Source organism: Haliotis cracherodii, unplaced genomic scaffold (assembly GCF_022045235.1).
Source record: "Haliotis cracherodii isolate W230 unplaced genomic scaffold, xgHalCrac1.p SCAF_9, whole genome shotgun sequence".
In the NCBI taxonomy this organism is placed as follows: domain Eukaryota; kingdom Metazoa; phylum Mollusca; class Gastropoda; order Lepetellida; family Haliotidae; genus Haliotis; species Haliotis cracherodii.
In genome coordinates, this window is record NW_027266343.1 from 355,848 (window position 1) to 372,005 (window position 16,158).

Sequence of the window (16,158 nt, forward strand, 5' to 3'; positions counted from 1 at the left end):
CCCATAGTCATGCATAGCCCCTATAGTCATGTAGAGCCCCTATAGTCATGCATAGCCCCCATAGTCATGCATAGCCCCCATAGTCATGCATAGCCCCTATAGTCATGTATAGCCCCTATAGTCATGTATAGCCCTTCTAGTCATGTATAGCCCCTATAGTCATGTTTAGCCCCTATAGTCATGTTTAGCCCCTATAGTCATGTTTAGCCCCTATAGTCATGTTTAGCCCCTATATTCCCTCAATCGTCTCTACACTCCACACATGCAACTAAATAATACTATAACAGTAACGCTATTTTTCAGGGCATTATCATTTGCAGAAGTCCGAGGTCTTCCATTAAGTGGCTGACGAAGGAGGGCAGTTGAAAAGACCAAGGGCTTCTGCAAGTGATAATGCCCTGAAAAATAGCATTACCGTTATTATAGCTAAAATGGATGGAATTTGTTATCAAATAAAAAGAAAAAAACCCAATGTTTTGAAACATTTACTGCAATCGACACCAATGTCACTGACCAACTTTTACAAATATGGAAACGTCATAGAACAAACCAGATGACGTCACTATTGAACGTGACGTCACCTATCCCTATCCTATGACATCGCCTAACAACGGGCGTGATAATGGCCCGTCGTCAAGCAATATGAGGGCATTATCAAGTTACAGTGGCCCCCTCATTTTTCATAACAAACAGGGGGTTTAATGATAATTCTATCCATTTTAGCCATAAAAGTATATAGGTCCCAGGAATAATGGCAAACATTTTGTGATTTTACTTGAATTTATTGCTGCAGAGCAGACAGTAAAAATGAAAAAAAGCTTATTCTGTAATACAGAACATGGACACCAAGTGTTAAATAAAGACACATGATGATGAGACAGACATCTACAGGGTGTACACTGTAGACACAGCAATCAACAACACCAGGCATGAGGTGCTGGAAGATACAACCAAGTTTCTTGTGACGAATCGTCATGGCAACTCATTAAGTAGGTTGAACCCTAATGTACATACATGAGGTCAATAGAATTATACATTTCTTGACAAAGCATGAATCTTTCAAATCAAAGGCCTGAAGTACATCTTATACCCTTTTGAAAGGTGATTAATGTTTTTTTTGTTGGCTTACGGATCCGCCGACAAGAAAAATAACTATATGAAAATACAATTTCAATGACTTTTCTGATTTTTTAATCCCGCCGACTCTAATAGCATAATGAAGGAAATAAAGTTAACTTGAAATATCACTCAAATTATAGTATGAGTTGAAGAGAGGATTTATTGCGAAATATGAAATACATAGTGTCGTGTTTATTGCAAAGAGTGAAGCGATGCAGACCAATAAGCGGACGTATCCGGTTGCGCAGTGGTTAGGCGGGAAAAAACGCAGTTGAGATTTGTAAAAAATGTTTACCACCAACATTGTAAGAACAAAACAAAAGTCTGTAAACCAAATTTGACAAAACTTAATCACATAAGTCTTGCTGTTACCATCACAACCAATTATAAGTGAAAAGAAAATGAACACTGAACTTAAACAAGGTCACAAAACATGCAAACAAAAGTAACGGAAACTAAATGTAGAATTGTGAATTAATAACCATTTCCAACATTGTGTTTAATGAGAAAAGTCTCAGAAGATCATGGTAGATTCTGCACAAACCTCCACAATACCATGCGACATGTCTGTGAGAAATAGCATGGAGACCTTGCAGGTACATCAGATCACAGTCTTCTGTAGGCACTTGAACATACATCAACAGACCATACAAGGCTCTACATGTCAAGTTCCATTATTGTGGGGCACGTCCACTGGACGATAGTATTGCTCTACTGTTATGACTTGAACTTGAAATACACACACACACAATTTCAAAAGAATAATAATATTATTTCCCCATTTCAAACGTTCAGTTTGGGGGACAATGTGTAAAGAATGGCATAAGATGGAATTTTTTTAATTTGTTATATTTGTCTATGAAAATAGGGGTGGAATTCGGAAAAAAGATCATCAGGTATTTGATAAAAACAAATATCTCTGTTAGGGTCACGTAATATAATTTTATTGTGTGCTCAAATGCCTATGTTGTGTAGAATACTCAAGGTCAAATTTTACTGTTACTTCTATGGTGAATTTAACAATGAAACCACAGCTAAACCTGTCAAAGAGCAGTTAAAGTACACCGGAACCAGCAGACCCTGAGTAGTTCTAATCTCATAGTTGTATGTACACATGTCAGAGGGGTACACAAAGTACGTGATCTACACTACCAGTTGTCAAACTTTCACTTTTGTGGAAGCCTCGGTGGCTGAGTGGGTTAGATCGCTGACTTTGTGTGCTGGCGATTAGGTGCCTCACTCTGGGCTCTCAAATATAACATTTGTTACTTGTGTACACTTTGTCTATTTTCCTCTAACTCCTAATCCTGGTGAGACAATCCTTTACTAGGATTTAAAGGCTATTTTACAATGGTTGATGCCTTAATTACATTTTCTGACAATCAAGAAACATACAAACCAACACCGAGGAGCAGCACACATGCCTGGCAGTTTACCAACCCAATGTCACCCGTGGAGATCCGGGGTAGAATAGGTCTTCAGCAACCCCTTCTTTTTGTCAAAGGCGACTATGCTTGTCGTAAGAGCCCACTAACGGGATCGGGCAGTCAGGCTCGCTGACTTGGTTGATGCATGTCATCGTTTCCCAATTGCGTGGATCGATACTCATGTCAATCACTGGATTGTCTGGTCCAGACACGATTATTTACAGATCGCCCTCATATAGCTGGAATATTGCTGAGTGTCGCATTAAACAACAAACCAAACCGAAACCAACCCAATGCTAGCTGAATATTTAGTGGTTAAAGTTAACTTGAAAACCTGTAATCTTACTGGTCGGACAATTTATGTATCAAGTACTGTTTGTCAAACATTCTCTGTCAGTAAAACAGATAAACAACATGATTTCTTTCTGCTGTCTGGGAGAGTGAGTTGGGCTTAACGTCGCTTTGAACAGTATTCCAGTTATATCACAGCATGTCAGCTAAATGTGGGAGGAAAGCCTGAAGTGATGCAGGTCTGACTTTTACCTTTTGGTGAAACCCACGAGCACGGGTATGGTGCTGACAAACCTAGAAACATAATAAGGATGAACTGGGATTCATAGGTTTCTGCCGAGCCCAAGGGACGCAATTGTGCACTGCGCTACCCATGGCCCCTCAAATGTTTACGTATGACTGATTAGGACAAATTGAGTCACAATTTCATTCAGCTGTTTGACATTTGGCTATCCCCACTTATTATGGCAACTGTGTCAAATGGCAGGAAGAGAGACATCCAGCACATCTGACTGGTGCTTTTATGTAACTATTTCACAGACAGGGTTGGTATGAAAACATGACAACAAAAGAAATAGAAATAAAACAACCATTCCTGTTTTACTCTGATTGAAACTTGTCAGAGAAATATAGAGGTAAACACATGGCATCTTGGAGGCTTGGAAGCTTGGAGGCTAAAAAACTAAATTTCTATCTAAGGATTTCCGCTATTCTGTATTCAGGGCATTAAACTATTTCTGAAACAGGTATTTCTTAAATCTTTATTACCTAAATTTACAGTATAAATATTGGTATACACGCCAATCTGATCTTAGAACACAGAACAAGTCAGCAAACATCCTCAATGATGCAAGAACAGCCTCTGAATACAACGATGAAATTGGATTAATGATATAACAAGCATGAAATACTCATATCCCCAGCCAATATAACAAGGTGCATGGTATTAGCCCTCTCGAAACGACTACGACCGCCATTTTCATGTCATACCTGTTGCTATGGAAACTTATAAATTATGTTTTTGAAAAAAAAAAAAACTATCAAAAGGCACCAGTTTACAACTAGACATATCTATGTGCCAAGTTTGGTGAAGAAACATAACATAGTTTTCAAGATCTGCTCCAGAAAGTAGCACTACCGCCATTTTCAGTCTAAGTCAAAGTCATAGCCATGGAAACTCGAAAAAAAATGTTTTTAAATCCCAAACTATTAAAAGGCACTACTTCACCACTAGACCTAGCTATGTGCCAAGTTTGGTTAGGATATCTCTCATGGTTTTTGAGTTTTTGAGAAACAAACGTGAAGGCCGGACGGACGGACAGCACCCATTCCTATATCCCCCTTCACTTCGTGGCTGGGAACAATAATGACATAGGTTAAACATAACAGTTGATAATATAATGCATATCACATGGAGCTTGTCATGTAGTGGGGCCAGCGTGACTACCTATTTCTATTGTTTGTGGCCGGTGATGTGAAGTCCACCATGTTTGTACACAGGTCCAGGGCGACGTACATCCACCGGGAGTTGAAGGCCAGGGAGTAGACGGGGCTGCTGCACAGTCCGGTGTAGAACATCTGTGCAACAAACACATGGGGTTAGTGAGGGAGCTGGCTTGTTCGCTGCATTCATCAAGCCAAAGTGATGAATTTTCCAGATGTTTTTCCAGGGAGAGACAAGGACAAGGTGTGTGTGTGTGTGTGTGCGTGCGCACACGAGTGCGTGTATGTGTGCAGGCTTGCACACACATCCAGACTAATGCCGATTTTATAGTGCTAGCCCCCTGACATATACCATGAATATCCCACTCAGCATGCCCAGACATAGTATACTGACTCCCGAGTCAACCAGTTCTTGCTTTAGCCCCTTTGTGCTGAGTGCCAGGCAGGGTAACAAGAAGTACCATCTTTTAACATCTTTTGGTATGATGCGGCTGCGGATCGAACCCCCGACCTTCTGTTCTACCAGTAGACCACAGAGGACCTTCTGCTCTACCAGTAGACCACAGAGGCGGTCTTTCCCGGGATGAAACCCCTGAGTAAAGATATGGTGATAAACCTTGAATCATAAGATCCTGGCATTAGAAGGGATACAACACTGCACATAAACTGCAGCATCTTAGACCAGTTGGCGCCTGTGACCAAAGTAAAAACAAAATATTACTCCAATAAGAAAAGGGTACTATGGTCATTGGCTGAGTTCCCGTCAAGTCTTAGAAACATTGTCATTGTACTTCATCAGTTCCTTTAATCAGACCATCTTCAGCAGCAAGGCATGTGAGGGAACACTGGGAGGGGAGGAGGAAGGCAACCAAGGATCTAGGTCAACAAGTTCATCCCACTCATGAACCCAACAGCAGATGAATAAGGGATCCTCGACAAGCAGATCCTGGCATGGCTAAGGGACATAACTCAGAACAGCGAAGTGCTTCACCTTACCCCAAGGGGCAACCATCAGACTGTTTTGTGTTTGCTTAACACCACTATTAGCAATATTCCAGAATAATGAGGTTGGCCTGTATATACTCAAATCTTGACCAGAAAACAGCAATGGATATAATGAGCCTTGAGCCTTGTGTGACCATCCACACTATCCATTTAATTCTACTCTCAATTCCACTCTAAATTCTACTTCTGTGGTTTCCAGTACTATGCAATCCATCAAATCACCAAGTCGTACTTCTTACGTTGCTGGGGATCTGTTCTAACCAAGAGCAAGACCACCCAATCCATTTAGTCACCTGTGATGACAAGCATATGTTGTAGGGGCCTAACCCGGAATCTGACAAAATTGGCGTACACACAAGCCATGCTTGCTGTAACAACGGACTATGCTTGTAAGAGGCAACTTTCAAGAAATGGGTGGTGAGACTCGTTGACTTGGTTGATGCATGGCATCGCATCCCACTTGCATAGATTGATGCTCATGCTGTCAATCACTGGATTCTCTGGTCCTGACTTGATTATTAACAGACCGCGGTCATATAACTGGAATATTGCTGAGTGTGGCGTTAAACAACAAACAAATAAAACAAACTTCAAGTCCAAGCTCCACTACACCACTGACCTGCAAGGAGTTGGTGCAGCGCTTGTCCCACCGCCGCGTCATGCCGTGTCGCGCGGTGCCTGTCATGATGGCGTTGTCATTGTCGGTGGCCAGGCAGTACAAGGCCGAGTCAAATGGCTCTACCCATGTCGATACACTGGATAAACATTCAAAGAATCATACAAATATTCAAAGGAACAACATTGATGATTTTTTGTGAAATTCATACACAAAGTCAAGTTTGCAAAGGATAACATTCCCTTTTAAGACTACACTTTTCTTTAAAAACAGGCTTACAAGCATCTTTATTTCTTATTGATATAAGTAGAGAAAAGAGGGAAACAAATGATAGAGAACTAAAGCAGTGAAGAGGATGGAGAAGAAGAAGGAAGGACATAGGAGAGTCAGTGAGTGAGTTTGAGTTGGGTTTTACGCCTCTTTAATGTGGGAGGAAAGCCCGAAGTGATGCAGGTCTCAGACGTTTACCACTTCAGTGAAACCCACGAGCACGGGTATGTTGCTGACAAACCTAGAAACATAATCGGGGCGAACCAGGATTCCAACCTAAAATCATAAGTTTCTGGCGTGCCCAAGGGACGCAACTTGCAGTGCCTGAAATGACTGGGTCCCCCGTCTTGAAGGCCATGAGAGAAAGGAGGACATGAAGACAGAGATATTACCATGTATGAGTCCTCAGATCCCAGAGACGGAGGCAAGTGTCATGGCCACAGGTCAGCAACGTGTAGGGAGATTCAAACTTCATGTCCAGGACTCCCGCCCCTCTCTTGTGGTCACTCCCCAGTTGGCTGACAACTTCCCCACTGCAACACATCATCATCATCATCATCATCATCATCATCATCATCATCATCATCCTCATAACTGACTGAAACATGGACCATCTTCTGGTCAGTTTCACACTGAATAAAACAATCTGCATTTCAATTCAAGCTGTTCATATGTAACATAGGTTTTTTGGGGAAAACAAGTCCTCCTTCCTGGTTTCCGATATCCCAGATACTATTGTCAACAACTTAAAGATAAACACAAACAGTCTATTTACAGAGGTATTATCAGCTATCCAACATAAACGGTGTGGAAGTGATGAAAAGCAGTGCCTTTGAGACACATTTCAACAAACATTTCCACTAACAGATTCGTGGAACACTTCTTGTGGAACACAGAATCTCAGACGTTACAAACACATTTACAGTCTGTGAAGTCCACCTCAATGTTTCACTAACTTCATCCGCAAAAATCTTCACCTAGAAATGCAGATTTTCCTAAGCCAAAAAAATGTGTGTGTGTTGTGTTTAACCCCGACCACCAGTATTTCAGTGACATCATGGCGTGGAAGCTGTGTGTGGGAGGAAAGGCCGAAGTGATGCAGTTTATCATTTTGGTGAAACCCACAAGCAAGAGTATGGTGCTGACAAACCTAGAAACATAAGTAGGGTGAAAGCACGATCATAAGTTTCCTGCATGGCTAAGGGACATAACTCTGCAAAGTGAATTATGGCACCCTATACGACAAGCCCCTTCCTGGTGCGTGACACCTTCGTTATATGCTCAGTTACATCGCTGCCATCACTGTGGGCGCGGCCATTACAGTAATCTTGAAATCCCCAATGTAGTAACATTTATACTCTTGTTTATCTAGGGAATGCCATCATAGTGAATTTTGAAAAGGTTCATGACTGACCATATTTCCCAGATGAATTTACCTTTGTGTTTGTTTGATCAGATTGGGTGGAGATTGCAGAAGAAAATCACCCTTACATTGTTACCATACCAATAACATGATAGTTGAAATGAAATAGAAAACCCAATTGACACACAAGGAAAATATATATAAATTAGCTGGGGTGAGGGTTTTCGGCGTCACGACTGACATGATTTGTTTAAAAACATAATGGTCAGTTGGTTGCGAGTTCAACTCCAAGCAGGGTGGTAGCAACCTATCACAGTCGGGAGCATTGACTGGTGCCAGCAATAACATAGAGAGCTTCACAAACAGGCTATCACTGTAAGGAGCTTGCCTAGGCGACTGTGCCACCTTGTGTAACAATGTGACCGGGCCTACCTGTGGAGATCCCAGATTGTGACTGGAGGCACTCCACCACATCCAGACGAGCCTGACGCCACCAAACTGCAACATGCATATGGGTCTGTTAGTTACAAAAGTGTGTTCAGTCCGAACTATTAACTACAAAGGTGTGTTCAGTCCGAACTATTAAACACAAAGGTGTGTTCAGTCCGAACAATTAACTACAAAGGTGTGTTCAGTCCGAACAATTAACCACAAAGGTGTGTTCAGTCTGAACTATTAACAACAAAGGTGTGTTCAGTCCGAACTATTAACCACAAAGGTGTGTTCAGTCCGAACAATTAACCACAAAGGTGTGTTCAGTCCTAACAATTAACCACAAAGATGTGTTAAGTCCGAACTGTTAACCACAAAGGTGTGTTCAGTCTGAACTATTAACAACAAAGGTGTGTTCAGTCCGAACTATTAACTACAAAGGTGTGTTCAGTCTGAACTATTAACTACAAAGGTGTGTTCAGTCCGAACAATTAACAACAAAGGTGTGTTCAGTCCGAACTATTAACTACAAAGGTGTGTTCAGTCTGAACTATTAACAACAAAGGTGTGTTCAGTCCGAACTATTAACTACAAAGGTGTGTTCAGTCTGAACTATTAACAACAAAGGAGTGTTCAGTCCGAACTATTAACTACAAAGGTGTGTTCAGTCCGAACAATTAACCACAAAGGTGTGTTCAGTCTGAACTATTAACAACAAAGGTGTGTTCAGTCCGAACTATTAACCACAAAGGTGTGTTCAGTCCGAACAATTAACTACAAAGGTGTGTTAAGTCCGAACTATTAGCCACAAAGGTGTGTTCAGTCCGAACTATTAACTACAAAGGTGTGTTCAGTCCGAACTATTAGCCACAAAGGTGTGTTCAGTCCGAACTATTAACTACAAAGGTGTGTTCAGTCTGAACTATTAACTACAAAGGTGTGTTCAGTCCACACCGGGATCAAACCCACAACGCCGGGCAGACGCTATATCCACCTGACAACAGAGGAGGTCTCAGCTACAATGTAGACACAGTAGATCACCTGGTTAGGTCATGGGAAGTCAACATTTGAAAATAACAGCAAAAGCAGATACCATCTTCATCAAAATTAATACTTTAGTATCCATTATTAATACCATCAGGACATACCTTCCATGAGATGAAACAGCTAAAGACCAAACTCTGGCTCCCACGTTGAGTGTCTTCCTCAACCGGCTGTAGTTGCCGTCAGGCTGCATGGACGTCACCTGCAACCAGTCCATACAGCTTTACACTGTCTGTCAACATTCCAACATCACAATCAGGGAGACAGCGTAGTGACTTCACACACATACACACGGGCAATGAAACCAGTCTAAGACTCAAGTCTGCTTATATTTCCGAGCATCACATCCTTGATTATCCAGTGTATCATCGCCCCACTCTATTATGATTCATACTATCTTAGCACAGAATCTCTCTCACTCGGGCAGCTTGAACAACCAATCAAAATCCCTCTTCTGATTCGGCATAGATCTACATTTAAAATTGTGGTCTCAAAAAGCAAGCGTTCCATATATTTAAACAAGTCACATGACTGACACAATGAGTGGACAAAGACGGGACACCAAAGTCGTGGCAAGTACTGGTCATACTACTGCTTGTTTAAATCATAGAAGAACAGTGTAATATGATTGGACAACTATTTTTAGTGTTGTTTTAATCGACTGAGAAATTCAAATTCCATTTGGGAATTTACTGACATTTGCTGTGCTGCCAACTTGGGGCCAAATATCTGCCTCTGGGCAGGTTCAGGTAAATCCCTGCCAGGGATACACGTAAAGACTTAAATCTAGTGAAAAGATGTTGAAAGATTAGTTTTTCTGTTTCCCTGCTAGTCACATGGTAAAAAACGACTAAATGCGTTATTTATTTCACAACATAAGTTTAAGAACGCATATTAGTGAATTCAAATTCAAAAACAAATATGGCTCAAGAGAGATCAGGCTGACCTGCATTTTTAATTTTGTTAAATGATTGGAGGACATTTTTATTCTCAGCTTGACATAAAATTTCTGGTTTCTGATCAGTAGGACTGCAGGTATAAAGCAATACACTTTTCAACTGACTGGGATTGTAACACATTCTCCATGTTGTGAATACTGGGTAAAATGAGTATACCGTAACAAGGTTAATTACCATTTGTATCGCTTAACCTACGGTACACAGAAACTCATTCACAAAAGATGTTTCCCTTCAAAATTGATTGACAAAATGGCTGAAACGAAGAAGTAATTTTTCTCTCATGTTGTTTGAGAATGTTGTTTGCACTGTATCCATGACTACAAAATGGCGGCGACTGCGCATGTTGAGTAATATTTACTTTAGTGTGTACAAAAATAGAATCTGCATGTGATCACTGTCAATCACTGTCAAACATTTCAGCTCCCAATATACTGCAATACGTATTGCAACATAGTTACCTGTTTCGCAATATACTGCAATACAATATATTTGCCAACACAGCCCTAATATCTAGAATAAAAATTTAATGTGAGGAGAGATGGGAAACAAAAATAAAACAGACAGCCTTATAGCATATCTCGGCAGAAACATTGACAGAGTGACATGAGTTATCTACCTTGACCGTTGCATCCCTGGATCCTGACACAACCAGGGTCTCAATGATGTCCACACACTGTGCATCACTGGAGTGGAGCTTGTAGTTGAATAACTGACAGCCGGAAGATGTCTCCCATCCCATGACAGTACCATCCCTGTGTCGTGAGAGCAACAGAGGTCAATGGGAGATAACTCTCGTTAACTTGAGGGAGTTTGTGTACTGCCAGTTTGAACAGTATTTCATAATAATACACAAGGTAACTTTGATACAGAGGATTTTATAATTATTGAAGTATTGCGTATGTACATATAACATGAGCGAGAAACAAATAAGGTTTCTTATAAAAGTTTGTTTACATCTTCCAACTATTACTCATCCCCTGCAACTTGATCAAACCAAAAACAAATAAAGCAGGGCACATGGCGTGGTGCAATCAGGGCAAGTCAGCATAGTCATAGATTTTATGTAAATGGTATAATTTTGGTGAAACACATGATTTAGCGTTGACCAGGGACTGTACTTCCTGTATCAGGGAATTTGCACCCCGATCATCAGATCCTGACTTGACTAATGGATGAAGATCGAGGGACTGTTCCTAAACGTAATCTAAATGTGGTGAGATCAGGTGAAGTGGGTTTTAACCATTTCATGTTCAGAATGTGTACAGGATTCTTACAGATGAACTTATTTTAGTTGACATCCATCACTGTCTATATAGCGACCATCTCACACAGCTTGGTGAGTAATTGAGTGAGTATGGTTTTATGCCGTTTTTAGCAATATTCCAGCAATATCATGGCAGGGGACACCAGAAACGGGCTTCTCACTTTGAACCCATATGGGGAATCGAACCAAGGCCTTCCCCGTGACAAGGATATGCTTTAAACACTAGGCGACCTGACCGCCCCTCACACAGCTTGGCAATCATCATGTGGGGAATCGAACCCGGGCCTTCGCCGTGACAAGGGAATGCTTTAACCACTAGGCTACCTGACCGCCCCTCACACAGCTTGGCAATCATCATGAGGGGAATCAAACCCGGGCCTTCGCCGTGACGAGGGAATGCTTTAACCACTAGGCTACCCGACCGCCCCTCACACAGCTTGGCAATCATCATGTGGGGAGTCGAACCCGGGCCTTCGCCGTGACGAGGGAATGCTTTAACCACTAGGCTACCCGACCGCCCCTCACACAGCTTGGCAATCATCATGTGGGAAATCCAACCCGGGCCTTCGCCGTGACGAGGGAATGCTTTAACCACTAGGCTACCCGACTGCCCCTCACACAGCTTGGCAATCATCATGTGGGGAATCGAACCCGGGCCTTCGCCGTGACGAGGGAATGCTTCAACCACTAGGCTACCCGACCGCCCCTCACACAGCTTGGCAATCATCATGGTGATGACATATTCATGGATTGTTTTCCCATATAAAGTAAAACTTGAAAATCTCATCTTGCAATTTGACCTGAATGTAGATAACGCGACAGTGCAGACTTCTAGTTACAACTTATCAGCTATAAACCGTTCAAGAAAACAATCACATTTACAGTCATATAAAATCCCCTGAATTGGAACAGTTTCTCACAGATGTTTGTTTGTTGTCTAACACCACAGTCAGCGATAAGATATATCCAGGCATGCAAATAATCAAGTCTGGACCAGACAAACCAGAGTGCTGTATCATGAGCAACGTCCCTTGTTGTTGGGTTTATCAACTAGTAGTTTCCTCTTATAACAAGCATGGGTAGAGGCTGACTAACGTATCCTGGAATCACCAATGTGTAGAGTTATGGAATGACTTGATGATGTTGATACGAGCCATTTGGAAATCTGAAGCCTACCTGCATCCACAGACTGTGAGATTATTCTTGTTAACAAAGCGACACACATCTTCTTTAGGCCCACGTAGATGGCGCTGTGAATTCTCTCGGAGGTGACCATTTTTCAGGACCTGATACTGCTTGATACAGTTCTTGGATGAAAAAAACAGCCGCGAGTCATCATGCTGTAGCCAAGGCAACAACCTGCAAAACACTAACATCGTGTTTACTCCGTGTCAACTTGACAACTACAACATGGAACCACAAGTCAGAGCTGGTCAAGTGTCTTGTCTAGTGTTGATTAATGTCGCTGTCAACATGGTCACCAAACTTCAGCTATAGCAGTCAGCCTAGGGGGGCACGGGTGGCCAAGTCGTCTAAGGCGCCACAATTCGCTGTGCAGAGTTGTGTCCCTTGGGCACGTCCTAAACCTATGATTGTGGGTTCGAATCCCCGTTCATCCTTATTATGTTTCTAGGTTTGTCACCATACCTGTGCTCGTGGGTTTCACCGAGGTGGTAAACGTCTGAGATCTGCATCACTTTGGGCTTCCCTCCCACATTAAGCTGACACACTGCGATATAACTGGAATACTGTTAAAAGCGGCGTTAAACCCGACTCACTCATGTCAGCCTAGAATCAAGGATTTCTCCAGAATTGCTCAGAGACTGATAATCGGCCCTGGTTTGAAGCAAATGTCAGTAAAATTTTCAACATTGGAATGAAAAAACATCCAAGTCATGTTATTAGAGTTATAACTTAGCATTTCATAAGTAACAGGACCAATAAACAAGAAGATGCTTTAAAGTTTAGTTTGACAATTTAGCAATCAATGAAATATTAACAAAACCCAAATTTAAGAAAATAGTCTAAGGGCAATCCAAGATAATCCAGTCTTAGAAATTCACTTTTTTCAAGACCAGTCAAGAGGAATAGTTGAAACATTATTTCAGAGTTTGTAGCTAGTCCTGCTTGAAGAAACAAAAATGTTTACATTTTCTGCCAGTTTTAGACAGTTCCAACTTGTAGCACATCTGAAGCATTGAGAACTGGTTCTGAATGATAGCCCTCAAGTGCTACTAGTTGACGGTGACCATCATTGAATGTTTACTTGCCCTCAGAACAATTTAGTAGTCTCGGGCTAGCGGACTAGCACTTATGGGAAACGGTGATTCATTCTTCCTTGGCATCATAACAGGGTAAAAAATGTTTGTTGTTTACCGCCGCACTCAGCAATATTCCAGCTATATGACAGCGGTCTGTAAATAATCAAGTCTGGACCAGACAATCCAGTGTTTGATATCATGAGAATCGATCCACACAACTGGAATACAACCAAGTCAGCAAGCCTGATCATCCGATCCCGTTAGTCGCCTCTCACAACAACCATGGGTTGCTGAAGGCCAGTTCTAACCCGGATGTTCATGGGTCTAATTATGTTTGAGCACATCTTGCAGACAAACTTGGATTGCTTACCTGACTGGATTCTTTATCAGCGTCACTTCCTGAAACTTTCCTTGTGCCCAGTTTTGGGCAACTCTGCATTTGTTCTTCAGGGAATCACAGCAGCTGAAGAAACAATTGATAAACATAAATGGTCAGGTGCATTATAACTGTCTCTGTTGTTAGCATTGTGATACAAGCATATGTATTGAAGGGTCAGTACATTGACAGTTCTGGGTATTTTTAAATCCTGCAAGAAATAATTTCCGAGTGTGACGTCACACAGATAGTTCCAGCATGATTCAAAGCGAGGCCGACAATCCAAGTACTGCACAGAATACCAGTACTTCGGTCATGTTATAAGATGCAAATTGAAGGGAAAGCTTGTGTTGTGTTCTTATGGATGAGTCACAAAATTCCAATTGCCATCTTGATTGGATTAGAAGCCAGTGTATCAAAGCCTAGATTACACCATAAATGCCTCAGTCATATGAAGTCAATCACGTTGCACTCTCCAACCCGGAGTACCTCTGCCACATTATCATATCTTACCAAGTCTATTCAAGATATGCATATGTCTTTCAACTACATATTTAGATAAACAATTCATGTCATGAAATGTATAACTTTCATCGAGGAAATATACTAAAATGTAAAAAAATTCTTTGCATATTTATATGAAGCTCAATTGTCATGCATTTCACTGTCACAGTTATTGTTGAATATCTATATAATTATGCAAAACAATATGTGAAGCGCACCGGAAGGCTTACATTAGGCCTGTCTGTTCTTAATTGTTAATTCAGGATAAGAATGTACTCTTAAAAATGAATAAATGTTCACTGGAGCAAAAAATAATTCTCTCCTGGAATAAGGCAAGTACAGCCGTGTAAGTTTAGGGAAAACAAACAATGCTTCAGAACTGTCAATGTACTGGCCCTTTAAGGAGAGCAATTTAACACACTGTATCTGCTATGATAAGCACCATGGGTTTTGAGAAAATTAACAAAGAGGGATGCTTAGTTTATACTATAGAGATGCCATAAGATATCCCATCCTCAAAAACATATACAATTGGAAGAAACATGCTGTATGTAAATATATTATCAAGACCATATAGTATACCGATGGACTCTGTATATATCTTTTGGAGGGGTATACGTGCGGGAATCTTTTCAGATTGTTTTAATCAATTATATTAGTGTTTTAAAAACTCAACAAAAGATGTTTGGATAAAACAATGTGTCACACAACACTGCAGTGATGTTCAGTTTTCATAGCGATTTCAACATGTCCAAACATATGCCGTCAGGTGTCTTACCGATCCTTGATAATGTTATGTCGTTTGCTGTATCGCAACCAAATGCTGTCTGAAGACGCAAGGGCCCTCAGATAATTGCATGTTTGACATATTCTGCCTAATGACGGGACGTCCAGGTAGGACAGAATGAGAAATATCACGTCATCAGGAAGGTCTGTCACCGTAAGATTTGACCACCCGACAACCATAGCATTCGTTACTGCTTCTGCAGTTTTCTTCATTATAATCGCTTGTGCGCGTGCTTAACCAGAGAGTATATTCAAAGGAATAAAACTGGACAATTTTCAGATCTGATCTGTTCATTTTAGTTCTATTTTTAGAAATATTTCGAAACATAAGTTAAAATGTTGAAAGACGTTCCGCCATTTTCACCTTGTTTACGTCATGTGACATGAATAGATCATACTATTTGCTTCCAACATAACATATATTCAACAAAATACGGGATGTTTTCATTTGTATGTCCCTGTACCATTTACTTTTTCACTTATTTTACCTGATATTCATCTCATGGTCATTGGCATGGTCACGGTAAATGGAATTAGAAATTAATAAAATTTGGATTTCAGATTTTGTTATTGAAAATAACCGTGTTTCTTCATCTTCTGAAGGATGCCTAAGAAAGACCAACAGTGATATTATTGTTATCGTTGAATATATAAAAAATACAGAAGTACGAATTTAGATGAACAATTTGCAGGGGCAACAATTCAGTTTACTTGGGGCAATTTATATAGCTCGACTTGGCACAGGCTGCTGGCTGTGGCTTTCGCTTCACAGATCTCGCGTGTCTCTTCGACCTTTGCAGTCATCGCCACTATAACCAACTAGAATCACAAATTAACGAAGATAGCTGCATGTGAGCTAATACTTATAAAGTGAAAACAAGCCATTCCACCGATCAGTAATATTACTTTATAGTAATGACCAAAATTGCAAATTTGAGTGTGCTTTCCAAAAAATATTCATTTTGCTTGCGATAAACCAAAGACGTACATTGTAGATA

General features: G+C 41.0%; 1 protein-coding gene across 2 annotated transcripts; it reads right to left on the reverse strand.

The window, feature by feature from the left end:
• Positions 1-443: 443 nt before the first annotated feature.
• Positions 444-15,525, reverse strand: LOC139452530 (F-box/WD repeat-containing protein 4-like). 2 transcript variants are annotated; one of them, XM_071234041.1, is made up of 9 exons: positions 15,153-15,525; positions 13,865-13,957; positions 12,410-12,592; positions 10,586-10,721; positions 9,115-9,212; positions 7,967-8,032; positions 6,564-6,704; positions 5,905-6,040; positions 444-4,415 (listed from the first exon to the last, which is right to left on the reverse strand). In XM_071234041.1, the coding sequence occupies exons 1-9, from the start codon at positions 15,371-15,373 to the stop codon at positions 4,281-4,283; spliced, it is 1,209 nt and encodes a 402-aa protein (XP_071090142.1). In that variant the 5' UTR covers positions 15,374-15,525; the 3' UTR covers positions 444-4,280. The 2 variants fall into 2 exon arrangements, with proteins under 2 accessions (XP_071090142.1, XP_071090143.1); XM_071234042.1 differs by lacking the exon at positions 12,410-12,592.
• Positions 15,526-16,158: the final 633 nt, after the last annotated feature.